Here is a 27,956-nt window from a genome sequence, read left to right as displayed (position 1 = left end):
GAAATTTAGTTATTTATCATTACAAATAATTTTCAATCTGAAAGGTAATTTAGAAACAAACCAAAACACTGTTTCTAAATATTAATTGTATCGTGTGCATTAGTCAGCTATATGACACAACACCCAGAGCCTTGGTGGCTTTAAATTAACATCTGGGCAGTAGGTGTGCTCATTAGCATGGGAAAACCATTGCTTTTGATTTCTTACATTACACATAAATGTGTTTATGTCTATGCTGAACTATTATGTATTTATTCATGTATCTATTTATGTATCAATCTATGTATCTATCTATTTATATATATTTATGTATCTATCAAGTCATCTATCTGTTTGTGTATCTATAGCTATCTTAAAAAGTCTTGAATCATATTGACACCACCAATTCCAATTGAATAGGCTCATTTCAGTTTTTTACTTTCACATCTGTTATCTCTCTTCTCTAACTGTAGGACACCTTGACTCACTATCCTCAATATTTTTACCAATTTCTACAAGCCTATAATATACAGAAAGTAGCTTCAAACCAATATAAAAACAAATCTACTATCTAGTGTTCAACATCTTATAGTTCTTTCTTATATGAAGTTCTCTATGTAAAAATCATACCACACTAAAGCTGTTAAAGGAGAGTAAATTATTTAGAAAAACATAAATATTGGGAATTAAACAACAAACTTCTAAACAACTGCCATGGCAATATACAATGTGTACTGTATATTATACATGATACATTTATGATTGCTTAGTCCTTGTGAATTAACTCTTTTATAATTATAAAATATTTATTTATAGTTTTTGTAACACACTTTGTCTGCAAGTCTATATTAGCTTATTTAAATATGGTTAATTTATTTAAAACAATTTATTACTTTATATGATAAAGGAATGCCCAACAAATTTCAAGTAATCAATGTCCTCAAAGCAAATATAAAATTAAAAGAGAACTTGCTACACAACTGCATCTTTAAGGAAACAAATAATATTTAGAGGCAGTGAAGTACATGTGTTCTTCTACATTTTCTTCTAGAAGCTTTATAGTTTTAGTATGTATATTTAAGTATATTATCCATCTTATATTAACATTTAAGTATTGCATAAAATAGGAGTTGATTTTTTTATATATGGATAGCCAATTGTTTTAGCAATATGTGTGGAAAAGACTTTGAAATGACAATCAATTGACTATGGAAGTGTTGATTTATTTCTGGACTTGCTATTCAGTACATTTATCTATTTGTCTGTCTTTATTCCTGCCAAATTGCCTTTGTAACTAGCTTTTTAGTAGACTTGAAGTCTGTGAAGTCTGATATGTAGTCTCCAAGTATGTTCCTCCTACTCAAAATTGTTTTAGTTATTCTGGTCTTTACATTAACATAGAAATTTCAGGGAAAGCTTATTAATTGTTATAAAATATTTTTTGTATATGGAAAGGGATGGCTTTATAATGAGAAATAAATTAGGGAGAATTGACGTCTTTACCATATTGAATATTCACATCATAAACATGGTATGTCTCTTTATTTATTTATGCTTCTATTTTTCCAGTAATGTCTTAAGTGTAAAACACTTATAGTTCTAAAAAATTTTGAATTTACATGTGAAGTCATCTGATATGTAGTTTTCTTTTTTTGGAAGTTTCCCTTGATGAAGAATTCAATTTCAATAGGAAGTGTGCTATTCACATTTTCGATATTGTCTTTTGTCAAGGTGTGAAAGTTGTATTTTTCAAGAAATGTCTCCATTTTACCCAATTTATGAAATTGATTGATGTAAAATTCTTTCTAATAGTCACTTAACATTCTATTTTTCTTTTAACTCTACAGTATATTTGGTGATATCACTTCTTTCGTTCTTGGTATTGATAGTTGTTTCTCTTCTTTATTTTGATCTTCTCCCAAGAGTTTTGTTTTTCAATATTATTATTTTCAAATAACCAATTTTAACACTCTTAATTTTCTCCATTTCCTCTCTTCTCTAATTTTTAGCTCTGTTTATTTTCTCTGTTTTCTCTTTTCTATTCATCTTTCTCAATTTTCTCTCTTTTGTGGACTTAATTCTCCTTCCTTATACTTTCTTGATTTTAATTTTACTCTCTCATTTCTTAAGATAGAAAATTAAAACATTGATTTAAGCCATCCTACTTTCTAAATGTAAACCTGTAAAACTACCTTTTTCCCTTCTAAGTGCTGCTTTAGCTGTGTCTCAAAAAATTATAAATACATCCAATTTACTTTCATTTAGTTCTATGTGGAATATTTTCTAATATTCCTAATGACTTCTTCTTTGACATGGCAATTGTTTAGAAGTTTGTTGTTTAATTCCCAAATATTTATGTTTTTCTAAATAATTTATTCTCCATTTAAGAGCTTTATTGTGGTATAATTTTTATATAGAGAGCTGAATATATTTAATGTATACAGTTTGATGAGTATCATGGGTGTTTGCATAGAAAATTTATTCTTATTGATTTCTAATCTAATTCAATTGTCACAGAACACACTGTGTAATTTTTCAGTATTTTGAAATTTGTTGTTTCTTTATTGCACAGCATATTGCCTATCATTGTGGTATTTCCTTTTTCATATAAAGCATATGTATAATCTAGTTGCTAGATCAGGTTAAAGTGGTTCCTAGTGTTCTAAAAATTTATCTATGTCTTAAAATGTTTTTTTTCTAGTTGTTCTATCAGTCAGAGTAAGAAGGCTATCAGTATTGTTAACTAGGATTATGGATTTGTCTATTTCTTCTTTTAGCTCTGTCCATCTTTGCTTCATTTATTTGATATATTTTTAGATACATTATACATTTATGATTGCTTAGTCCTTGTGAATTAACTTTTTTATAATTATAAACTGTTTCTTTATAGCTCTTGAATACACCTTGCCTGGAAATCTATATTAGCTTATTTAAATATAGTTAATTAATTTAAAACAATATATTACTTTCATACAATAAAGGAATTCCCAACAAATTTCAAGTAATCAATGTCCTCAAGTTATTCTCTCTAAAGTAAAAGCAAATATAAAATTAAAAGAGAGCTAGCAAAAAAAAAAAAAAAAAAAAAGAGAGCTAGCTACACATCTTATTCACACATGTCAAAAATCCCTAAACTAAAAAACCCCATTTTTGGTGGTTTACTAACAGAAAATACGTTAAATTAAGTAAAATGAAAAGGAAAACAGTATACTTTGAAATCTATGGGATACAGCAAAAACAAAGATATTTGTAGTTTAAAGCATGCATTACAAAACAAGGAACAAACTTAAAGTGATAGGAAGTACAATCTAGAATCTAGAAAAGAACATACACCCAAAGAACATAGAAGGAAAGAATAATTAAAATTAAAATATCAATTATTATAATAAGCTAAAAAATCATAAATTGCTGATTTACAGAATATTAATTCAGTTTATAGGGAAATGTAGTGGATAGACCAACTTCTGCAAGACTTATTAAGAAGTACAGATTAATATTATTAGGACAAAAGTGGTTAAACATCAGACACAAAAGAAAATAAATTCTTGAAAATACATTGAAAAAAATGTCAAGATAGTTAAAACAGAAATAAGAAAAATATTTTGGATGAAATATAAAATACTTCTGTTGATGTAGAGCAAAATAGAAAATCTGATGATATTAGTTAGCATGAATGAAGTGTATTCAGTCAAATATTTCCCTGAATTTAATACAAAATATTGAACAATTGAAAAGATTTACAAGACTTTCCAGTATATACTTGCATATGGCTTCTAATGAAATAAAAATGCAGTATGGCAGGAGAAAACAAAATCAAGAAGTCACAGAGAGGTCCAAAATCTTCCAGGTATAGTCATGCAGAGTCTTCCCTCAGTTAAGCAGGACAGGCTTTGTCTTCAAATTATGAACTGCCAATATATATCTGAGGTATCTCAATTTTATGGGACTCAGACACAGTTTACAGAGGGGTCTTTTATACCCTGCTGGTCACGTAACTAAAGCCAGGTTGTCTAATCCGTTAAACCAGGTGTATTTCATCAATCTGTATATCTCTTAACAGCACAGGAAAGCTAGTAAATTGTACCTCCAGAAGAGTTCTGAACTGTAAACAGTATACTATAAATCCCAGTGAACATATCTAATTCTTACCTTGGCCAAGACTCTGCATCAAATTAATCGATCATTAACTAAGTGTAATTTTTCCTCTGGCTAATCTGCTTCCACTGGGAGAAAATCTTGTGGGGATTTTAAGCTGATTCCAATACATCTGATCACCAATATGTGTAAAAAAAAATACCCTGATGTCAGTTTTTACCTAGTGCCCGTAATTGAGTGAGCAATTCACTTAGAACATTCTAAAGGTTAGAAGTAATTAAAATCGATTTTATGTAAATTATGCAAGATTGACCACAGAAATAACAGAAGGAAGAACCTGCAAGGAAGACCATGACACTGTAAACCAAGTGTGATATATTAAAGTGATTAACAAGCTTAAGAGTATAATTGAGTCTAATATTGTTTAATCATTTATGATATATTATTAGAGCTTTCTATTTATTGAAAATTATCTCTTTAATATTTTTAACTTATGGTTTTTAATCAAGAAATCTAATTTTAATATTTTCAGAAGCACAAATACAATCATGCCCACCCCCACCTCAGATTCCCAATTCTCGAAATATGACAACTACAGTGACATATCAGGATGGAGAAAAAATATCTATTCTCTGTCAAGAAAATTATCTAATTGAAGATGAAGAAGAACTTGTGTGCAAGGATGGGAGATGGCAGTCAATCCCACGCTGTATTGGTCAGTAGTGCATAATGTGCTTTATAAGATTCTTTTAAATAAGAATAATACTCCTCTAGCTTTGTATGGATCAGCAAGGTCAAGATCTCTCTATTCCACTTTATCTTGAAACGGTAAATCACAATTAAGTATATAAATTAATGAACATTCTTTCACTTCTAGTGAGAAGTAAATACAGACAAAATCTTTGGCCTACTATGTAAATACAAGATAAAATTTATGTTTATGCATATTTTATTTCTAATGATCAAAAGGACAAGAATGAAGGGGCAGTTGGGCTGCCCAGCCTGGGAGTCACAGACTTGGAAGATAATTCCCCCAGCATGTCTGACTTAGAAGTCCAGTGTAGCTTGTGTACAGGAAAGCCAGAGGGCTGTAGGAAACAGAGATTCTGTTCTTAAAAGGCACACAAAAATTCTCACTTGCTCCATGTCCCAGTGCAGGGGCAGCAATTAGAAAGAAGTCTGAGTTAGACTGACTTGCTGATCTTTGTGAACCTCCCAGAGAGGCAGGAGGCAACTGGGGACATGGATACTGGTGCCAGCCATTATAAGAGACAAGTGCCACTTTGGAGTTCTCCCTATAGCTTATTAGCACCAGAAGCTTACCAACCCACGACAGCACCAACCCCAGGCCCCACCAGGCCCCACAGCTCCTACAATGGGACCTGGCCCTGTTCCTGGGTGGGACAGCACCAGCGCAGGTACCCTTTGGCCCTGCAGCCAGCTGCCCCAGGACTTGGTCCTGCCCACCAGTGGCTGACAGCCTCTGCATGAGGCAGAGTCTGGTAGCCAACCAGGTGGGGGGCCAGCCCCACCTACCAGTGCACCCACAGTAATTGGCCTTGCTACAACAGATGGGCACCCTTATAGCATAAAGATCTGGTGTATAAATCCTACAGAGGGGAGCATGCTGCTGGGTCCCATAGACTTTTCCTACATAAGGTCACTCCTCCAAGATCAGGAACATGCCTCACACATATTAATAAACACAGAGAATTAGGCAAAATGAGGAGACAGAGAAATACATTCCAAATGAAGGAGCAAGACAAAATCTCAGAAAAAACTCTAAACAAAGTGAAGATAAGCAGTATGCCCAATAGAGTTCAAGGTAATGACCATAACAATGCTCAGTGAACTCTGGAGAAGAATGTATGAAAACAGTGAGAATTTTAAGAAAAAGGTAGAAAATATAAGGAAGAACTAAACAGAACTGAAGAATACAGCAGCTGAAATGAAAAATTACACCAGAGGAAGTCAACAGCAGATTAGAGGATTCAGAAGAATGGATCAGTGATCTGCAAGACAGGGTAGTGGAAACCACCCAATAGCACAGGAAAGAGAAAAAAAGAATTAGAAAAACATGAGGATAGCCTAAGGGACATCTGCAACAACATCAACTATAGTAACATTCTCATTATAGGGATCCCAAATAAAGAGAGACAGAGAGAAACAGAGAACGTATTTGAAGAAATAATAGCTGAAACATTCTAACAAGAAATATACAGATTTCCAGGTCTGGAAATCAGAAAGTCCCAAACATTTACCCAAAGAGGGCCACACCAAGACACATTATCATTTAAATGGCAAAAATTAAAAATAAAGAGAGAATCTTAAAAGTAGTAGGAAAAAGCCGTTAGGTACATACAAGAGGACTCCTCTAAGACTATTAGCAGATTTTTCTGCAGAAACTTTGCGTGCCACAAGGGAGTGGCACAACATATACAACGTGATGAAAGGAAAAAACTTACAACCAAGATGACTGTATCCAGCAAGGCTATCAAAGGATGGATCAACAGCTTTACAGATAAGCAGATGATAAAAGAGTTCAGCAGCAATAAAATGACTTTACAAGAAATGCTAAAGGGACTTTAAGAGGAAAAGTAAAGACCACAACTAGAAATAAGAAAATTACAAAAGAAAAAAATCTTAATGGTAAAAGCAAACATACAGTAAAGGTAGTAGGTGCTAGTAGGAAGGTTAAAAGACAAAAATAGTAAAATCCTCTGTATACACAATAAGTAGTTAATATAGAAACACAAAACAAAAGGATGTAAAATATGAGGTGGGGAATAGAAATGCAGGGTTGTTAGAATGTGTTTGAACTTAAGAGACTATCAACTTATAACCCATATGAATATATGTTGTTATATATGAATTTAATAGTAACAACAAAACAAAAAATCTATAATAGATCCACACACACAAAAGAAAGTAATCCAAACATAACACTAAATATAGTCAGTAAATCACAAAGGAAGAGAGAACAAAAGGAACAAAAATGAATTACAAACACAACCAAAAAACAATTAACGAAATGGCAAAAGGTACTTACCTATCTATAATTACTTTAAATATAAATGAACCAAAATGCTCCAATCAAAAGACATAGAGTGGCTGAATTGATTTAAAAAAAAAAAAACCAAAAAGATGCATATATATGCTGCCTATAATCACTCACTTCAGATCTAAAGAAACACTCAGACTGAAAGTGAGGGAATGGAAAAAGGCATTTCATGAAAATAGAAATAAACACAAATCTGAGGTAGCAAAATTTGTATCAGACAAAATAGACTTTAAAACAGAGACTGAAACAAGAGACAAAGAAGACATTATATAGTGAGAAAGGGACCAATCCAACAAGATTATGCAACAATTTAAAATATATATGCACCCAAACTAGAAGCACCTAAGTACATAAAGAAAATACTAACAAACACATACAGAGAAATAGACAGTAACAAAACAATAGTAGAGGACTTTAACTTCCCACTTACATTAAAGGACAGGTCATCCAGACAGAAAATCAAGTTTAAATCCAGTGAAGAAACATTGGACTTAAACTATAAGTCAGATGGACTTACTAAACATATATAGAACATTCCATCCAAAATCATCAGATACACATTCTTTTCAAGTGCACATAGAACATTCTCCAGGATAGATTATGTCTTGGCCACAAAAGAAAGTTGAGAACATTGAAATCATAGCCAGCATCTTTTCTGACCACAAATGTATGAGACTAGACTTCAACTACAGGAAAAAAAAACCCAAAACTGCCAAAAGTGCAAACAGTTAGAGGTTAAACAATATGCTACAAAACAACCAAGGGGTCACTGAAGAAATCAAAGAGGATATTAAGAAAAATACTTGAAGACAAATGAAAATGGAAAAACAATGGTCCAATATCTATGGGACTCAGCAAAAGCAATTCTAAGAGGGAAGTTTATAGTGATACAGGCCTACCTCAGGAAAGAAGAAAAATCCCAAGTAAATAGTCTAACCTTAGACCTAAAGAAACTAGAAAACGAAGAGTAAACAGAACCCAAAGTTAGTAGAAGGAAAGAAATAATAAATACAGAGGAGAAATGAATGGAATAGAGACTTAAAAAAAAACAATAGAAAATATCAATGAGACTAAGAGCTAGTCATTTGAAAAGATAAGCACAATTGATAAACCTTTAGAAAGACTCATCAAGAAAAAGAGATGAGGGTCTGACTCAATAAAATCAGGAATGAAAGAGGAGAAGCTACAACTGATACCGCAGAAATATAAAGAACCATAAGAGATTACTATGAAAAATTACACACCAATAAAATGCACAACCAAGAAGAAATTGATAAATTCCATGTAATGCACAATTTCTCAAATATAAATCAGGAGAAATATAGAAAATATGAACAGACTGATTACCAATAATAAAATTGAATCAGTAATTTTAAAACCCAAGAAACAAAAATCCAGGACCAGACAGATTCACAGGTGAATTCTACCATTTACAAAAGAGTTAACACCTATTCTTCTCAAAATATTCCAAAAAAATTGAAGAGGAAGAACACTTCTGAACTTATTCTGCAAGTTCAGCATCACCCTGAGGCCAAAAACAAAGAGGGTGCAAAAAAAGAAAATTACAGGCCAATATCATTGATGAACTTAGGTGTAAAAATCTTCAATCAAATATTAGCAAACCAAATTCAACAATACGTTAAAAGGATCATACATCATGATCAAGTGGGACTTTTCAGAGGGATTCAAGTATGTTTCAATATCTGCAAATCAATGTGATATACATCCACAAATTGAAGAATAAAAATGATATGATTATCTCAATAGATGCAGAAAAAGCTCTTGACAAAACAATATCTATTTATGTTAAATCTCTCAGTGAAGTGGGTAGAGGGGAAACATACCTAAACATAATAAAGGCCATATATGACAAACGTCCAGCCAATGTCATACTCAACGGTGAAAAGCTGAAATCATTTCCTCTGAACCAGGAACAAGACAAGGATGCCTACTCCCTCCACTTTTACTCAACATAGTATTGGAAGTCCTAGACACAGCAATCAAACAAGAAAAGAAATAAAAGAAATTCAAATTGGAAAGGAAGAAGTAAAGCTATCACTATCTGTAGATAACATGATACTATACATAGAAAAACACCACCAAAAACTATTAGAACTAATAAATGAATTCATTAAAGTTGCAGGATATAAAATTAATATATAGAAATATGTTGCATTTCTATGCCTGAACAACAAAGTTTTAGAGGGAGAAATCAAGAAAGCAATCCCATTTACAATTGCATCAAAAAGAATAAAATAGCTAGGAATAAATCTAACCAAGGAGGTAAAAGACTTGTACTCTGAAAACTATAAGAAATTGATGAAATAAATTGAAGATGACAAAACAAATGGAAAGATATCATGTTCACAAATTGGAAGAATTTATATTGTTAAAATGACCATGCTACTGAAAGCAATCTACAGATTCAATGCAATCCTTATTAAATTACCAATGGCATTTTTCACAGAATTAGAACAATTTTTTTTTTATTTGTAAGGAAACACAAAAGACCACAAATAGCCAAAGCAATCTTGAGAAAGAAAAGTGGAGCTGGAGGAATCAGGCTCCCTGACTTCAGACTATACTACAAAGCTAGAGTAATCAAAATAGAATGGCACTGGCACAAAAACAGACACATAGATCTAGGGAACAGATTAGAGAGCCCAGTAGTATACCCACATTTATGTGGTCAATTAATCTATGACAAAGGAGGCAAGAACATCATGGGGAAATGATTGCCTCTGTAAATGGTGTTGGGGAAACAGGAAAGTTACATGCAAAAGAAGCAAGCTGGACTACTTTCTCACACAATATACAAAAATAAAATGAAAATGAATTAAAGACTTAATTGTAACTCTTGAATCCATAAAACTTCTAGAAGAAAACAAAGGCAGTATGCTCTTTGACATCAGTTTTAGCAATATTTTGGGTTTTGGGGGGTTTTTTGGATATGTCTCCTCAGGCAAGGGAAACAAAAGCAAAAATAAGCAAACGGGACTCAAAAATGAGAAAGCTTTTCCACAGCAAAGAAAACGATCAATAAAATGAAAAAGGTAGCCTACTGAATGTGGGAAGATATTTGCAAAGGATATATCTATTAAGGGGTTAATATTCAAACTATACAAAGAATTAAAGCAACCAACATCAGAAAAACAAATAACTAGAAAATAGGCAGAGGACCTGAATAGACATTTTTTCCAAAGAAGACATACAGATGGCCAAAAGACACACGAAGAGAAGCTCAACATCATTAAAAGGCAGGCAAATGCATGTCACAACCACAGTGAAATGTCCCTTCACACCTGTCTTAATGGCTGTCATCAAAAAGACAACATCCAGTGTTGGCGAGGATGTGGAGAAAAGGAAATCTTTGTGCACTGTTGGTGCAACTGTAGATTGGTGCAGCCACTATGGAAAAGAGTATGGAGTTTCCTTAAAAACTAAAAATAGAACTGCCATATGATCTGGCAATTCCACTGCTGGGTATTTATTCAAAGGAACCAGAAACATTTGAAAAGATATATGCACTCCAATGTTCATTGCAGCATCACTTACAATAGCCAAGGTTTGGAATCAACCTAAGTGTCCATTGATAGAGGAGTGGATTAAGAAGATGTTTTATATATACACACAAAATGAACTATTACTGAGCCATAAAAATTACACATTTCCATTTGCAAAAACATGGATGGATCTAGGGTGTATTATGGTTAAGTAAAATAAGTTAGATAGAAAAAGACAAATGCCACATGATCTCACATATACGTAGACTCTAAAGAAGCCAGGGGGATGTGTATTCAGCATAAGGAATATGGTCAATGATATTATAATAACTTTGTATAGGGACAGATTGCTATTAGACATCCTGCTGGTCATTTCATAATATATGTAAAAGTCGAATCATTATGTAGTAGACCTGAAACTAACACAATATTTTTTTTATTTATTTTTTTCACACCTTTATTGGAGTATAAATGCTTTACAATGTTGTGCTAGTTTCTGCCATACAACAAAGTGAACCAGCCACATGTATACACGCATCCCCATATCCCCTACCTCCCAAGCCTTCCTCCCATCTTCCCTATCCCACCCCTCTAGGTTGTTACAAAACACCAAGCTGATCTCCCTGTGCTATGCAGCTACTTCCCACTAGCAATCTATTTTACATTTGGTAGTGTATATATGTCCATGCCACTCTCTCACTTCATCTCAACCTCCCCCCACCCCCATGCTCTCAAGTCCATTCTCTACTTGTGCATCCTTGTTCCTGCCCTGCCACTAGGTTCATCAGTACCGCTTCTTTAAATTCCATATATATACATTAACATACGGTATTTGTTTTTCTCTTTCTGACTTACTTCACTCTGTATGACAGATTCTAGGGCCATCCACCTCACTACAAATAACTCAATTTGTGTCACATCTTTCTCCATTCATCTGTTGATGGATATTTAGGTTGGTTCCGTGTCCTGGCTTTTGTAAATAGTGCTGCAGTGAACATTGTGGTAAACGTATCTCTTTGAATTATGGTTTTCTCGGGATATATGCCCAGTAGTGGGTCATATGGTAGTTCTATTTTTAGTTTTCTAAGGAACCTCCATACTCTTTTCCATAGTGGCTGTATCAATTTACATTCCCACCAACAGTGCAGAAGTGTTCCCTTTTCTCCACACACTCTCCAGCATTTATTGTTTTTTTGTTTTGTTTTAAATTTATTTATTTATTTTTGGCTGCATTGGGTCTTCGTTGCTGTGTGCAGGCTTTCACTAGTTGCGGCGAGTGGGGGCTACTCTTCATTGCAGTGTGCAGGCTTCTCATTGCAGTGGCTTCTCTTGTTGTGGAACATGGGCTCTAGGCATGCGGACTTCAGTAGTGTGGCTCATGGGCTCTAGAGCACAGGCTCAGTAGTTATGGCACACAGACTTAGTTGCTCCGCGGCATGTGGGATCCTCCGGGACCAGGGATTGAACCTGTGTCCCCTGCATTGTCAGGCAGATTCCTAGCCACTGTGCCACCAGGGAAGCCCCTTATGTTTCTAGAGTTTTTGATGATGGTCATTCTGACTGGTGTGAGGTGACACCTCACCATGGTTTTGATTTGCATCTCTCCAACAATTAGTAATATTGAGTATCTTTTCATGTATTTGTTGGCCATCTGCATGTCTTCTATAGAGAAATGTCTATTTAGGTCTTCTGCCCATTTTTGGACTGGGTGGTTTGTTTTTGTGATACTGAGCTGCATGAGCTGCTTGTATATTTTGGAGATCAATCCCTTGTCAGTTGCTTCACTTGCAAATATCTTCTCCCATTCTGAGGATTGTCTTCTTGTCTTGTTTATGGTTTCCTTTGCCATGCAAAAGTTTCTAAGTTTCATTAGGTCCCATTTGTTTATTTTTGCTTTTATTTCCCTTACTCTAGGAGGTGGCTCAAAAAGGACCTTGCTGTGATTTATGTCATAGAGTGCTCTGCCTATGTCTTCCTCTAAGAGTTTTATAGTGTCTGGCTTTACATTTAGGTCCTTAAAACATTTTGAGTTTATTTTTGTGTATGGTGTTAGGATGTGTTCTAATTTAATTATTTTACATGCAGCTGTCCATTTTCCCCAGCACCACTTATTGAAGAGGCCATCTTTTCTCCATTGTTTATTCTTGTCTCCTTTGTCAAAGATAAGGTGACCATATATGCGTGGGTTTATCTCTGGACTTTCTCTCCTGTTCCATTGATCTATATTTATGTTTTTGTGCCACTACCATACCATCTTGATTACTGTAGCTTTGTAGTATAGTCTGAAGTCAGGGAGCCTGATTCCTCCAGCTCCGTTTCTCTTTCCTAAGACTGCTTTGGCCACTCAGGGTCTTTTGTGTTTCTGTACAAATTGTAAAATTTCTTTCTTTAGTTCTGTGAAAAATGCCATTGGTAATTTGATAGGGATTGCACTGAACCTGCAGATTGCTTTGAGTAATATAGTCGTTTTCACAATATTGATTCTTCCAATCCAGGAGCATGGTATATCTCTCCATCTGTTTATGTTATCTTTGATTTATTTCATCAGTGTTTTATAGTTTTCTGAGTACAGGTCTTTTGACTCCTTAGGTAGGTTTATTCCTAGATATATTATTCTTTTTGTTGCAATGGTAAATAGGATTGTTTCCTTAATTTCACTTTCTGATCTTTCGTTGATAGCGTATAGGAAGGTCAGAGATTTCTGTGCATTAATTTCGTATCCTGAAACCTTACCAAATTCATTGATTAGTTCTAGTTGTTTTCTGGTGGCATCTTTAGTATTTTCTATGTACAGTATCCTGTCATCTGCAAACAGTGACAGTTTTAGTTCTTCTTTTCCAATTTGTATTTCTTTTTCTTCTCTGATTGCTGTGGCTAGGACTTCCAATACTATGTTGAATAATAGTGGCAAGAGTGGACATCCTTGTCTTGTTCCTGATCTTAGAGGAAATGCTTTCATTTTTTCACCATTGAGAGTGATGTTTGCTATAGGTTTTCTTACATGGCCTTCACTATGTTGAGGTAGGTTCCCTCTATGTCCACTCTCTGTACAGTTTTTATCATAAATTGGTGTTGTATTTTGTCAAAACTCTGTCTGCATCTATTGAGATGATCATATGGTTTTTATTCTTTAGCTTGTTAATATGGTGTATCACATTGATTGTTTTGCATATATTGAAGAATCTTTGCATCCCTGGGATAAATCCCAGTTGATCATGGTGTATGATCCTTTTAATGTGTTGTTGGATTCTGTTTGCTAGTATTTTGTTGAGGATTTTTGCATCCATGTTCGTCAGTGATATTGGTCTATAGTTTTTGTGTGTGTGATAGCTTTGTCTGGTTTTGGTATCAGGGTGCTGCTGGCCTTGTAGAACGAGTTTGGGATTGTTCCTCCCTCTACAATTTTTTGGAAGAGTTTGAGAAAGATAGGTGTTAACTCTTCTCCAAATGTTTGATGGAATTTGCCTGTGAAACCATCTGGTCCTGGGCTTTTGTTTGTTGGAAATTATCAGTTACAGTTTCAATTTCATTACCTGTGATTGGTGTGTTTATATTTTCTAATTCTTTCTGGTTCAGTCTTGGAGGGTTTTACTTTTCCAAGAATTTGTCCACTTCTTCCAGGTTGTCCATTTTATTGGCATAGTGTTGCTTGTAGTAGTCTCTTAGGATACTTTGTATTTCTGCAGTGTCTGTTGTAACTTCCCCTTTTTCATTTCTAATTTTATTGATTTGAGTCCTCTCCCTTTTTTTCGTGGTAAGTCTGGCTAACGGTTTATCAATTTTGTTTATCTTCTCAAAGAACCAGCTTTTAGTTTTATTCATCTTTGCCATTATTTTCTTTGTTTCTATTTCATTTATTTCTGCTCTGATCTTTATGATTTCTTTCCTTCTACTATCTTTGGGTTTTCTTTGTTCTTTTTCTAGTTGCTTTAGGTGTAAGGTTAGATTTTTCATTTGAGATTTTTCTTGTTTCTTGAGGTGAGCTTGAATTGTTATGATCTTCCCTCTTAAAACTGCTTTTGCTGAGTCCCATAGGTTTTGGATCCTCGTGTTTTCATTGTCATTTGTTTCTAGGTAATTTTTGATTTCCTCTTTGATTTCTTCAGTGATCTCTTGATTATTTAGCAGTGCATTGTTTAGCCTCCATGTATTTGTGTTTTTTCCTGTTTTTTTTCCTGTAATTGATTTCTAATCTCATGGCATTGTGGTCGTAAAAGATGCTTGATATAATTTCAATTTTCTTAAATTTTCCAAGGCTTGATTTGTGACCCAAGATGTGAACTATTCTGGAGAATGTTCCATATGCACTTGAGAAGAAAGTGTATTCTTTTGCTTTCAGGTGGAATGTACTAAAAGTATTAATTCTGCCTGATCTATTGTGTCATTTAAAGCTTGTGTTTCCTTATTTATTTTCTGTCTGGATGATCTGTCCATTGGTGTAAGTGGGGTGTTAAGTCCCCCACTATTATTGTGTTACTGTCGATTTCTCCTTTTATGGCTGTTAGTGTTTGCCTTATGTATTGAGGTGCTCCTATGTTGGGTACATAAATATTTATAATTGTTATGTTTTCTTCTTGGATTGATCCCTTGATCATTAGGCAGTGTCCTTTAATGTCTCTTGCAACAGTCTTTATTTTAAAGTCTATTTTATCTGTTATGAATATTGCTACTCCAGCTTTCTTTTGATTTCTATTTGCATGGAATATCTTTTTCCATCCCCTCACTTTCACTCTGTATGTGTCTCTAGGTCTGAAGTGGGTTTCTTGTGGACAGCATATATGCAGGTCTTGTTTTTGTATCCATTCTGTGTTTTTTGGTTGGAGCATTTAATCCATTTATATTCAAGATAACTATTGATATATATGTTCCTATTACCATTTTCTTAATTGATTTGGGTTTGTTTCTGTGGGTCCTTTTCTTCTCTTGTGTTTCCTGCTTAAAGAAGTTCCTTTAGCATTTGTTGTAAAGCTGGTTGTAAAGCTGGTGGTGCTGAATTCTCTTAGCGTTTGCTTGTCTGTAAAGCTTTTTATTTCTCCATTGAATCTGAATGAGATCCCTGACAGGTAATCTTGGTTGTGGTTTTTTCCCTTTCATCATTTTAAATATGTCCTGCCACTCCCTTCTGGCTTGAAGAGTTTCTGCTGAAAGATCAGCTGTTAACCTTATGGGGATTCCCTTGTACGTTATTTGTTGTTTTTCCCTTGCTGCTTTTAATGGTTTTTTCTTTGTATTTAATTTTTGACAGTTTGATTAATATGTGTCTCAGTGTGTTTCTCTTTGGGTTTATACTGTATGGGATTCTCTGTGCTTCCTGGACTTGATTGACTATTCCCTTTTCCATGTTAGGGAATTTTTTGACTATAGTCTCTTCAAATATTTTCTCGGACCCTTTCTTTTTCTCTTCTTCTTCTGGGATCCCTATAATTCAAATATTGGTGTGTTTAATGCTGCCCCAGAGATCTCTGAGACTATCCACAATTCTTTTCATTCTTTTGTCTTTATTCTGCTCTGCTGTAGTTATTTCCACCATTTTATCTTTCCAGGTCCCTTATCTGTTCTTCTGCTTCAGTTATTCTGCTATTGCTTCCTTCTAAAATATTTTTAATTTCAGTTATTGTGTTGTTCATCATTGTTTGTTTGCTCTTTAGTTCCTCTAGATCCTTGTTAAATGTTTCTTATATTTTCTCCATTCTGTGTCCGAGATTTTGGATCATCTTTACTATCATTACTCTGAACTCTTTTTCAGGTAGGTTGCCTCTTTCGTCTTCATTTATTTGGTCTTGTAGGTTTTTACCTTCTCCTTCATCTGTAACATAACTTTTTGTCGTTTCTTTTTTTTTTTTTTTGATGGGTGGGGCTGTATTCCTGTCTAACTGGCTATTTGACCTGAGGCATCCAGCACTGGAGTTTGCAGGTAGTTGGATAGAGCCAGGTCTTGGTGCCAAGATGAGGACCTCTGGGAGGCTTCATTCCTATTAATATTCCCTGGGGTCTGAGGTTCTCTGTTATCCAGAGTTTTGGACTCGGAGCTCCCACCACAGGAGCTTGGGCCCGACCTCTGGCCTGGGAACCAAGATCCTGCAAGCCACATGGTAAGGCAAAAAAAATTAAAAAAATAAAAAAAATAAAAGATAAAAGAAAGGAGCTGTACAATAACAAAGACTAAAAGACAAAATAAAATTAGAAAGATAAAAACTATATTAGGAAAAATAAAAATATAATTGAAACAACTGCAATAAAGTAGAACAAAACCACAACAGAAAAAAAGGGGGTGGGGGAACAAGCCAGAAGGAGCAGAACAATGACAAAGTATAAGGAATAAAATAAAATTAGAAAAGTAAAAGATTTATTAGAAAAAATAAAAATATAAATGGATCAACAACAAGGTAAAACAGAGCCCCAATCTAAAAGAAGAAAAAAGAAAAAAAGATAAAAAAAGAAAGGAAGAAAAAAAGAAAAAACCTTGGCTATGGGGAGTAGGTGTTTAGGCAGAGATGGAACTTAGGCAGGGGCGGAGTTTAAGGTGGAGTGGGACCTAGGCAGGGAGGCTGACGTTTGAGCATGAGGCAGAGCCTAGGCCCAGGACCCACGCAGCCAGAAAAGGCCTTGGGGGTGGGGCCTAGGTGGGGCATCATTCAAGTGGAAGCAGACAGACAGCAAGTCTAAAGGACTGCCTATGGAGTGTGGAGTTCCAGAGTTTGGAGGTAAGGCCCTGGTTGAGGGTGTGTGGGTGGGATTTAGGCCCAGCATGGTTAGAGTGGGTCTCAGAGGGGGTCTCCAATTATAGAGGTAGGGCCCTTGATGGGGTGTAGGGATGGGGCTTGGGCTCTGAGCCGCAGGAGGGAGGCTCCAAGGGCAGTGGATTAGGCCCAGGAGCCCAACAGGCTCCTCAGTGCCTAAGTGGACAGGGAAAGTTCTGGCTGCATTCCCTTCCATTCCTCTGTGTTCCCCCCACGTCTCCCCCAGGGTCTCCCCCATTCCTGCTGGACCCCTGACTGTTGGTGGGTCTTGCTGGGTGTAGGAACTCCTCCTCTCCCCCAGCCGCCCTTCAAGGGTGCCAGTCCCAGAGGTCCAGGCTTTACTTTTGCTCTCCCTTCCCACCCTCCCACTCGCTCAGGACCTCCACAGCTGGAGGGGGCCTAGGTTGCCAGAGGATCAGTCCTGGGATCTCAGTAGCCTCCTGGAGGCCCAAGAGGGCAGGAGAAACCTGGCCACGCTCTCTTTTGATCCTCTGCCCTCCCAATGGTTCCCCAATTTCCCCCTTTGGGCAAGGGATCCCTTCCCTTCCCCCAGCCACCCCTCAGGGGCGCCAGTCCCATCCCACCTCCACTTCTCCTCCCCCCTCATTCCCCCCATGACCCACGTCCTACCTGGTTGCTGGGGCTTCCTCCTGTCCCGTTAGGTGTCCGTGGTCCCCCGATGGTGCCTGGTAGGTGCCCTAATTGTGCGGAGACATGAATTCCACGTCCTCCTAGTCCACTATATTGACTCCTCTCCCTAACATACTATTATACATCAAATATATTTCAATAAAGATAAATTTAAAAAAAGGATGAAGGGGCATACTGAACAAGTGGATAGCAGCATAGTGTTTATGGAGACAAATACCTTGCAAGTTTCAAATATTTTTCAGCTTTAAAATTCTTTAAGTTGTTCAGATTATTTTTTATTTATTTATTTATTTTTTTTGCTGTACGCGGGCCTCTCACTGCTGTGGCCTCTCCCGTTGCGGAGCACAGGCTCTGGATGTGCAGGCTCAGCGGCCATGGCTCACGGGCCCAGCCACTCCACGGCATGTGGGATCTTCCCAGACCGGGGCACAAACCCGCGTCTCCTGCATCGGCAGGCGGACTCTCAACCACTGCGCCACCAGGGAAGCCACAAATTATTCTTATTTTAATGTATTTTTAATTTAAACATTACACTTATACTTTACCCTTTGATCTCTGTTCTTCATGTAGAAAAACTTCCATGTTCTCAACCACCTCAAATAGACCATGGAACGATTAATTCATCTAGCTCTGCAAAAGAAAGGAGAGAAACATTTGAACCCAAGCTTTATGCACATGGCACCAAGTTAAGTTATACCTGTGAAGATGGTTTCAGTATATCTGAAGAAAATGTGATAACATGCCACATGGGAAAGTGGAGTTCTCCACCTCATTGTGTAGGTGGGGACAGCATGCAAACCAAAATTCTATTTTCAGTACCATTCTTTACTAATCAATTATCATCAAAGTCATGGAACAGAATCCTTTAGATTCCTAAATATATCAATTATTTATATATTTATAGGTCATTTATGTATTAATATATAATTTATATTTTTATACATTTAATCGATTTTTGTATATTCATTTTCTGTTAATTTCATCAGTTCAGTATAGAATCACTTTTAAATCTGGCACTTTCTTTTGTATTAATGCTGTATGTGTAAAAAAAGTAAACCTACCTATTCATATACTTAAACCTATTTATATTCCTATTTATTCATATAAGTTGCAATGTATGCGTTGCCACCAAGTTTTTTCAAAAAAAACTTACGTTCTTCCTACAATGTCTCTTTTAATGTCTTACAATATATAGTACTTTTCTTAAGGTGATGAAGTCTCAGTGTGTTCTTTTTTATTAATCATAATTGCTTAGAGATGCACTGACAGTCTCATTCATAAATATATTGGTATTTTTAGTTTCAAGTTCTTGTTCAAGTGGACAGCTGGAAACACACCAGAATGGTGATTTTTGGGTGCATTTGTGCATTTCTCTGCAATGTGATGGAAGTTCCTGTAAAATCATTTATTATTTTCAAGTAAAACTATCAAATATGGCAAGCAGTACATCAAATTAAATTTCAGAGTTAGTGAAACATGAAATCGTTCTTTCATTTATTCCTAGGACTTCCTTGTGGACTTCCACCTTTGATTCAGAATGGTGTTGTATCTAATGAGAAAGGCAGTTACCAAGATGGAGAAGAAGTTACATACGACTGTGATGAAGGTTTTGGGATCGATGGACCTGCATCTATAAGATGTTTAGGAGGAAAATGGTCCCTTCCACCGGAATGCATAAGTATAGTATATTTTATTTTATTCTGAGGCTGATAAATATCTTTAATTCAGGACATAAATGGCACAAGTATGAAACTAAGCTGTAATTCTAGAATTAAACAAGGTGTCTTTGGAAAGTTCTGGATTCTGGTAGAGAATTAATAACCCTAGTAATAATAAAAGTTTGATTCATGGACTAAATTATCTCACTATCACATCATCTTGTGTACACTTTGGACATCCTCTGATACACATTCTCAGACTTCTGATCTCTGTTCCTATAACACAGCTGGCCCCTGCTCATCAGTCTTATCAGCACTCAGTTTACTGTTAATTTATCAGTTATTTCTTTATGATATACAATTTTCTAAGATATTTGACATAATTCAAGGGAACAGACTTTGACAGAAGCAAAAAAAAGAAACACATCCATAATGTAGGTGACCTGTGATGGGGAAAAATAATTTAAATATGAGAAGTGTGGTCTCAAACATCAAAGGCATCCCTGTCTCTTTGAGTATCACCATTCCCATGTTATAGTTTTGATGAATATAGACACAATCAATGTAACTAAGTCAAGATATCTAACATTTTAAGTTGTAAGAGAAATATTGTACAGTATTCATCGGTTTGATATGTGTATATCTATTTTTCTAGAATATAATTATTGGCCACTATTATTTTTAAAGATGTACTAAAGAAATACTTTTTTTCTTTTTTTCAGACACAGATTGTTTTAACGTACCCAGCTTTGATGATGCTATACTCATAGACCGGAAGAAGAAATCGTATAGGTCAGGAGAACAGGTGGTTTTTAAATGTCTACCATCTTATCAATTGGAAGGAGCCAACACTATACAGTGTATTAAGAGCAAATGGATAGGAAGGCCAGCATGCAGAGGTACTTTGGTAAATTTTAAAACTTTATTTATTAAAGTATCTTAAGTAACATAATACAGAAAAGTGCCTCTACCATCATAAAATGGACACAGATTATTTTCAGGTCAAGTCAAAGAAGGTTTATGCCTGAACATAAAAAGGGATGGAATTGTGTACTCAGTGCTCAGTCTTGTAGCCCAATAATTCTCAAAGCACAGCCCCTGACACAGCAGTCTTAGCATATTCTGGAAGATTATTAGACATGCAAGCACAGATTCAGAGGCTCACTCACACCTGTTGTATCACTCACACCTGTTGTATCTCTGGAGATGGAACCCTGAAACTGTTTTAAAGATTCCCAAGGGATTCTATGCACATTTCAGTTTAGGAACCATAGCTACAGTGTATTGTACTTTATATCCACCTGAATCTCATTGATGAATTACACATTACTCATTGTTGTATACTGAAGCATTTGCAAAAGTATATTATTAAAGAGCATTTTAATAAATACATACATTTATTTTTCTGTTAGTTTTCCAGATCTTTGTTTGGATCTTTTAATTAATCATCTTCTTTCAATTACGGTATTCTTAAAAGTATGCTAACTCTTGATCAAGTCTTTAAAGAATTACCTAATGTGTTTATTTTTCTAAGGGCCTAAAGTTACAGTTCATAAACAGGATGACTATAAACCGAATCCTGATGTCAAATGATCTTTTATTATGATTTTCTTATGGTTCATAAATTCATTTTGAATTTATATAATTTATATCACTTAATTTACTAAACTCAGAAAGAGATGTCCAGAAAAGCTTTCATTTTCACTGGCCTAAAAAATGTATATCAACCTTCTAGTGAAGGATGGGGGAGAGATTTAAGATACAGAAGCTTAATTTGTACTAAAAAATATTGCTTTATCTCCTTATCCTCAAACTTACATGTGAGTTTATTAAAATTAGCAGTCTTTCATGACAGATTAACTCTTGATTTTAAATGACCATATGGAATATATGTGACATCCCACTTGGTAGCTTGCTGTTCATAATGATCATTATATTAGAGATACTATTTTTCTTTCTATCTAGATGTTTCCTGTGTGAATCCACCCCAAGTGGAAAATGCTATTATACAAAATGAGAAGTCTAGATATCAAAATGGTGAGAGAGTATATTATGAATGCATCTGGCCTTACTACCCTTTTGGGGAGGTAGATGTGATATGTTTAAATGGAACTTGGACAAAAGCACCTCAGTGCAAAGGTAGAGTATCTTACACCACCACCACCCCCCCCCCAATTTTAGAGAATATATTAGGGACAAAATATGTTGATATAAATGTATAATGAAGTAGTTCTTATGGAATTCTTTTTTGATGCAAATAAAATGAAGGTGCTTAAAATCCAGTTCTTTTGTGGACTGAATAAGTGATCTGACATACTTATTGTTTGAAAGAGTTGACCAGATTTGAACAGTTGGAATCTTGGAACACTTCTTATCTTAAATATTAAGACATTCAGTTACTTCCTGGTGAACAAATGTGTTAACGATACCATAAGTACATTTGACAGCCCAAGAAATTCCACTTTGAGACATGGAATATAGGCAGCCAGGGCCTGATCACAGAATGTGACTTAAATTTGGGCATCTTCAGCATATGGGTGATATTTAAAGGTATGTTACTAGCTGAACTCATTGAGGGAATTAGTATACACATAAAAAAAGTAAGTCTGAGAACTTGGTCCTGGGACACTTCAGTGTTTAGAGTTCAGGAAGTAAGGGAATCCAAACCAAGAAATATATTAGCCACTTCTAGTTTTTCAAGTTAACTTTTTCCTGGTATGTATTTTTTGCAGTCTTCCACTTGAACATGTTTTCATGTTTAGAGTGATTTTCTTGTAGACAGCATAAAGATGAATCTTGTTTATGTGTCCACCCTGCCATTTTCAGTCTTTCCACTGATATATTAAGGCTATTTACATTGAAAATATCTATTAACATAATAGGGACAATGTCAGCAATTTTATTATTTGTTTTCTGTGTGTTTCCTCGGTTTCTCATACCCATTTCCTTTTCTTGTCTTCCCTGTGGGTTTTTGAACATTATAAATAACTTAATTTTTATACATCTGCATTGCTTTGGAGTATATGTCTTGTCATGTTTTTATTAGCGGTTGCTCCAAGTATTAAGATCCACATAAGCGGCTTATCACTCCCTACTTGTATTGACATTTTACCACTTCAGGTGAAATGTGGAAACCTTACTTCCATTTAGATTCTTTTTATCTCCCCACATTTCAACATAAGTGTCTTTAGTATTCTCTCTATATACATTGAGCAACATTTCAAATGACATAATTTTACACCTAATTTAACAAAATCATTAGGGAAAAGATATTCTTATTATATTTACCCTTATTTTTAAAAACCAATTCCATTGTTTTTTCTTCCTTCCTAAAGTCTCAATCCCTTTTCTAGTTTCCTTTATATTTGAAGAATTGCTTTAGCAATTCTTTAGGTATAGATCTGCTAGAGACAAGTTCTCTCAGTTTTCCTTTGTCTGGAAAGATTTTTCTTTCTCCCTTTAATCCTAAAATATATTTCACTCAATATAGAATTTGGGGTTGACAATTCTTTTCTTCCAGCACTGAAAAAATGATGTCACTTCTTTCTGGTTCTATGTTCATGGATGAAAATCCTACCAGTTTTTGAATCCCTTTTCCATATAAGTATTGCATAATATCTATCTAGCTCTTTTAAGATTTTTTTCTTTTTCTTTAATTTCCAGCAATTTGATTTTGATGTATCTTTTTTTTTTTTTTTTGATTTTTTTTTTTTTTTGATTTTGATGTATCTTGACATTGATTTCTTTGGATTTATCCTGTTTGGAATTCACTTAGCTTTTTATTATGTAGATTTGTGCCTTATGCCCTATTTCAGAAATTTTCAGCCATTATTTTTACATTTTTTTTTCATCTCATCCCCTTCCTTTTCATTTTCTGGGTCTCCAATCTTTTTCTATTTTCCCATGGGTTCCTGAAGCTCTGTCCATTTTCTTTTCAGTCTATTTTCAAAGTTAGTCTATAGTCAAGTTTATTTATCCTTCTGCCATCTGCAATGTATTATTGAGCCCATCCAGTGTGTTTTTTTAAAAAGTTATATTACTCTATTTTCCAGTTCTATCAATTTGACTGGATTTTTAAAAACCATTGCCCAATAATTTCAATATGTATGTCATCTCAGTGTTGTCTTCTTTTGATTGTTTTTTCTCTTTTGAGGTTTTCCTCATCCTTGGTATGATGAGTGATGATCAACTGTATTCTGGACATTTTGGGTATTATGTATTGAGATTAAGGATGTTATTGAAATCTTTTATTTATCAGACCTCCCTTACTGCCATGCAGGGTGCAAGTCCAGGGTTCCCACCTGGCCTCCACTGGCTCCTGGAGAAAGGGGAGAGGTGTCTTCTTCCCTCACCATGTGGGTGGAAGTCTGGACTCCTCACTTGGCCCCTGCTGATCAAGGTGGGGATGGGTTGGTCTTAGGTTCTATGGTGTATTTCTAGAGAAAGTCAGGATTGTAAAAACTGTTTCTGTCTTACTATGCTGATCCTTTCCTGGGACTTTGCTTAAAGAGACCAAGTGCTTCTTGGGACTGTTTTTTTTTTAATTTTCTTTCTGAACTTGCTATCATTTCTGGGTTGCAGTCTCAGTGGTCCATCCAGGATAAAAAGAAGGGAAAAGGAAAACCCAAACAAGTCTCTGGAGTGTAATTCCTTGAATCCCAACGTCTCTAACCAGATATCTTCTCTACATCTTTCACAGTCTCCTGAGTTGGTTTATTATAATATGTTCAGGATTTTTAGTTAGCAGAAATAATACAGAGCAGATGCAATAAGCAGAAATATTTCTACCTCATCTTGTCCAGAAAAGGAAGAAAGCATTCCCTCTCCCACTATTGAGATCTGTAATTCTTTGACTTTTACAAAAGCAGCTGTTGGGGCTGATGTTCATTTTGTAATAAAAATGAAAATCAATAAATATGACTAGAGATTCAATAGACACTGCTGTATGTTGTATACAAGGATATTTTTTTTATCTTAGTTATCCATCTGTCCAGCATATATTCACTAAGAAAACATGTTTTAATACCAGAACACTGCAAAGCAGACATATTTGTTAATGTATTATGTGTACTTTCTTGTGGGGTAAAAGTAGGGACTTAAAAATGTGCCTTTTCGTTTAAGTGTTTCAAATTTCTTCAATAAATCATTTCTGTCATCAGAAATCAAAAGCCTGATTATTACATACTAGGCTACATTTTTATCTTTTTATTTTAAACTGTGGGGTTTACTTTTCTGTTTTTTCTCTTTCAATAAATCAAACGTATTTTTTAGACTCTAAAGGAAAATGTGGGCCTCCCCCACCAATAGACAATGGAGACATTACCTCATTCCCGGCACCAGTATATCCTCCAGGATCGAGAGTTGAGTACCAATGCCAGTCCTACTATGAACTTCAGGGAGAAAGATACATAGTATGTCAGAATGGAGAGTGGTCAGAACCACCAAAGTGCTTAGGTAAATATTTCAATCTTCTTGTGGATCCTGGGAAAATCGGTGTACTGAGTATGATGTTTAGCTGTTTATAATAGAATTTTCATGGATTAACTACCAACCATTCTGTTGCATGCTTGACTACCAACTAATAATATGTGTGGAAATAAATTTTGAAAATTTCCTGTTCAAGCAACAATAGCAACAAAAGATTCCTTAATGAAAGCTCTTCATATGATAACTGACATTATGAATCTTTGATTATAACATTTAATTATTACACTAAAAATAGTACCTCATTCTTACAACATTAACTGTTTAAAATGATGGAAACTACATACTGGATTTTCAATGAAATGGTTTGTAAAAGGTTTTGAGAAGGAATTTTTGGACCAGAGCAAGAGATTCTACTTGAAAGCCTGAAATTCTGTGGAAAATATTTGTATACTACTTAACAGTTTATGTTTATTTTTTTAACTTCAGATGCATGTATAATTTCAGAAGAAATGATGGAAAAACATAACATAGAATTAAGATGGAAAAGCGATAAAAAACTTTATTCTAAAACAGATGACACTGTTGAATTTAAGTGTAAAAGTGGATATTGTACAAAGGCACCTAGCTCTGCACTTCGAACAACCTGTCGGGAGGGAAAACTGGCATATCCTACTTGTCAACGAAACTGTCGTTAAAGTGCAGTTGTAAAACTGAAATATGTACATGTATTCAGAATTTTTCATTATTATTCCAGTTCTCAGTTTCTTTTTATCAAGTATTGTTTAACTCATCTCTATTCATAAATCAGCTTCATGTTAAACATTATAGGGATGATGTAATTATAATCTTGGAGACCAACTAATCACTTCTTAAAAGCACCTCATTAAAACTTGGCAAACCAAAATGCTACGTGTCCTGTTGATAAAACATCTACGGCAAGAAATTAGATGCAATCACTTCAGTACCTCCTTTCATCCATCAGTTTCCTAACTTTCTAAAGATTTCTCCATAACTTCTGAGGTTTCCTAAGATTCTGTTTCAGAAGAAATGGGAAGAAATACTTGTCTCCATTTTCAAAATAACATCACTTTACAAACATGTAAAATGCAAACTATGTAATACCTATATTAGTAATTACATGTAAGTAGTTATTTCTTACTTTTGCTCATCCGTCAATAGATAAATATACCAAACAATAATGAAATACATGATCTTTTACAAGACGCCTATCTAGCACACATTATAATTCACATAAAGAGGAATTAGAGGACTTCCCTGGTGGCACAGTGGTTAAGAATCTGCCTGCCAGTGCAGGGGACATGGATTCATGACCTGGTCCAGGAAGATCCCACATGCCGCGGAGCAACTAAGCCCGTGCGCCACAACTAGTGAGCCTGCGCTCTAGGGCCCACCAGCCACAACTACTGAGCCCACGTGCCACACTACTGAAGCCCGTAAGCCTAGAGCCCGTGCTCCGCAACAAGAAAAGCCACCGCCATGAGAAGCCCGTGCACCACGACGAAGAGCATCCCCCGTTCGCCGCAACTAGAGAAATCCCGCACGCAGCAACGAAGACCAAACACAGCCAAAAATAATAAATAACTAAATATATTTAAAGATACTACACTAAAATCAATAAAATAATAATATATTAAAAAAGATGAATTAGAATCAAATTGGTTGCATAACTATCGTTATGATAGTTATGCAACCAATCACATGACATATAAGTGATTTAAAAAATCCAACATCAAGTATAAACACACATACACATATAAACACACTATGCCTTGAACACTGAATACATTTTTATAGAACAAATATTGGCAACAAGTACAATAGAATATTAGAATATTTAGAATATTCTACAATAGAATATTTAGAATAACTATAGTTGAATTTAGAGACAATAGGGGTAAAACGTGGTGTTTAAGTCCGTTTTACTTACCACTATTGTAAAATTTTCATTGTATATCACCTTTGAACCATAGCATGTTATTTTAAAATAAAGATGTATACAAGGTAAGACAACATATAGTACATACAGTGTTGAGAACTGTAGAGACCTCTTTGGTAAAGATCTGCAGATCTAATAACATTTTCATGATTTTGCTGGTATAGAGAGTTTTGGAAACTTTCAACCACAAGAGTCTGAAGTGTGATCTTTAGGTTCATACATTTCAAACAGCATAGTTAGTTTAAATCAGTTGACTAGAAACATTATAAATTTCTAAAAATCATGAAAATTTTCACATGAAAATAGGGATATAAATAATTGAGCTAAAATATTTTAAGGTGATATCTTGTTACTCCATGTTGCGTCAAATCAAGTGGCCTTCTTAGAATAAGAAGCATGGCTGTCACCATTGGAGCTAATTGATCTAAATCTGAATCACTGGTGACAGCTGCTTTTCTCATCCTTAAATTAAATTGTTACAATTGGAAAGTTATCTTTGCTGTTAATGTTAACATTTGTGTATATACTATTTCTCCAAAATCTTCACCTAATGGTTGTAGAATCTATTTATGACACATGGCTACAATCGGTTATTTCACTGTTGATAAGAAAATCGTGATTTTAATGATAAATCTTCTCATTTTTCTGCATTCATTCATTGTCATTCTGTATACAGATGAGTGTTAATTTACAGACTCTGTTCACATTCAACTTTTACCTAAAAAGTTTTGGGAAATCTTTATTTTTGCCCATTAATATCCAGTTTTTGGAGGAAGGACTTGATGTAATTGTAACCTTCCATGGTGGCTTTAAGACTTTTTGCCTTTAAAAAAAATTGTTGTTTGTATCAGCATGGATTCCTACATTTTTATTTATTCAATTTAT

General features: G+C 34.9%; 1 protein-coding gene across 2 annotated transcripts in view; it reads left to right on the top strand.

The window, feature by feature from the left end:
- The window catches only part of LOC309973051 (complement factor H-like), a 93,184-nt gene extending 67,166 nt beyond the window's left edge, over nucleotides 1-26,018 (top strand). For both annotated transcript variants that reach the window (XM_082856971.1, XM_082856972.1), the window contains 7 exons: nucleotides 4,607-4,789; nucleotides 18,600-18,809; nucleotides 19,534-19,707; nucleotides 20,410-20,586; nucleotides 21,653-21,826; nucleotides 24,959-25,141; nucleotides 25,601-26,018. In XM_082856971.1, coding sequence (XP_082713097.1) covers nucleotides 4,607-4,789; nucleotides 18,600-18,809; nucleotides 19,534-19,707; nucleotides 20,410-20,586; nucleotides 21,653-21,826; nucleotides 24,959-25,141; nucleotides 25,601-25,809 — 1,310 coding nt within the window. In that variant the 3' untranslated portion in view covers nucleotides 25,810-26,018. The remainder of the gene's footprint in view (nucleotides 1-4,606; nucleotides 4,790-18,599; nucleotides 18,810-19,533; nucleotides 19,708-20,409; nucleotides 20,587-21,652; nucleotides 21,827-24,958; nucleotides 25,142-25,600) is intronic.
- Nucleotides 26,019-27,956: the final 1,938 nt, after the last annotated feature.

Source organism: Leucopleurus acutus (genome assembly GCF_964270905.1).
Source record: "Leucopleurus acutus genome assembly, chromosome: 2".
NCBI classification, from domain to species: domain Eukaryota; kingdom Metazoa; phylum Chordata; class Mammalia; order Artiodactyla; family Delphinidae; genus Leucopleurus; species Leucopleurus acutus.
This window is presented reverse-complemented; position numbering and strand designations above follow the sequence as displayed.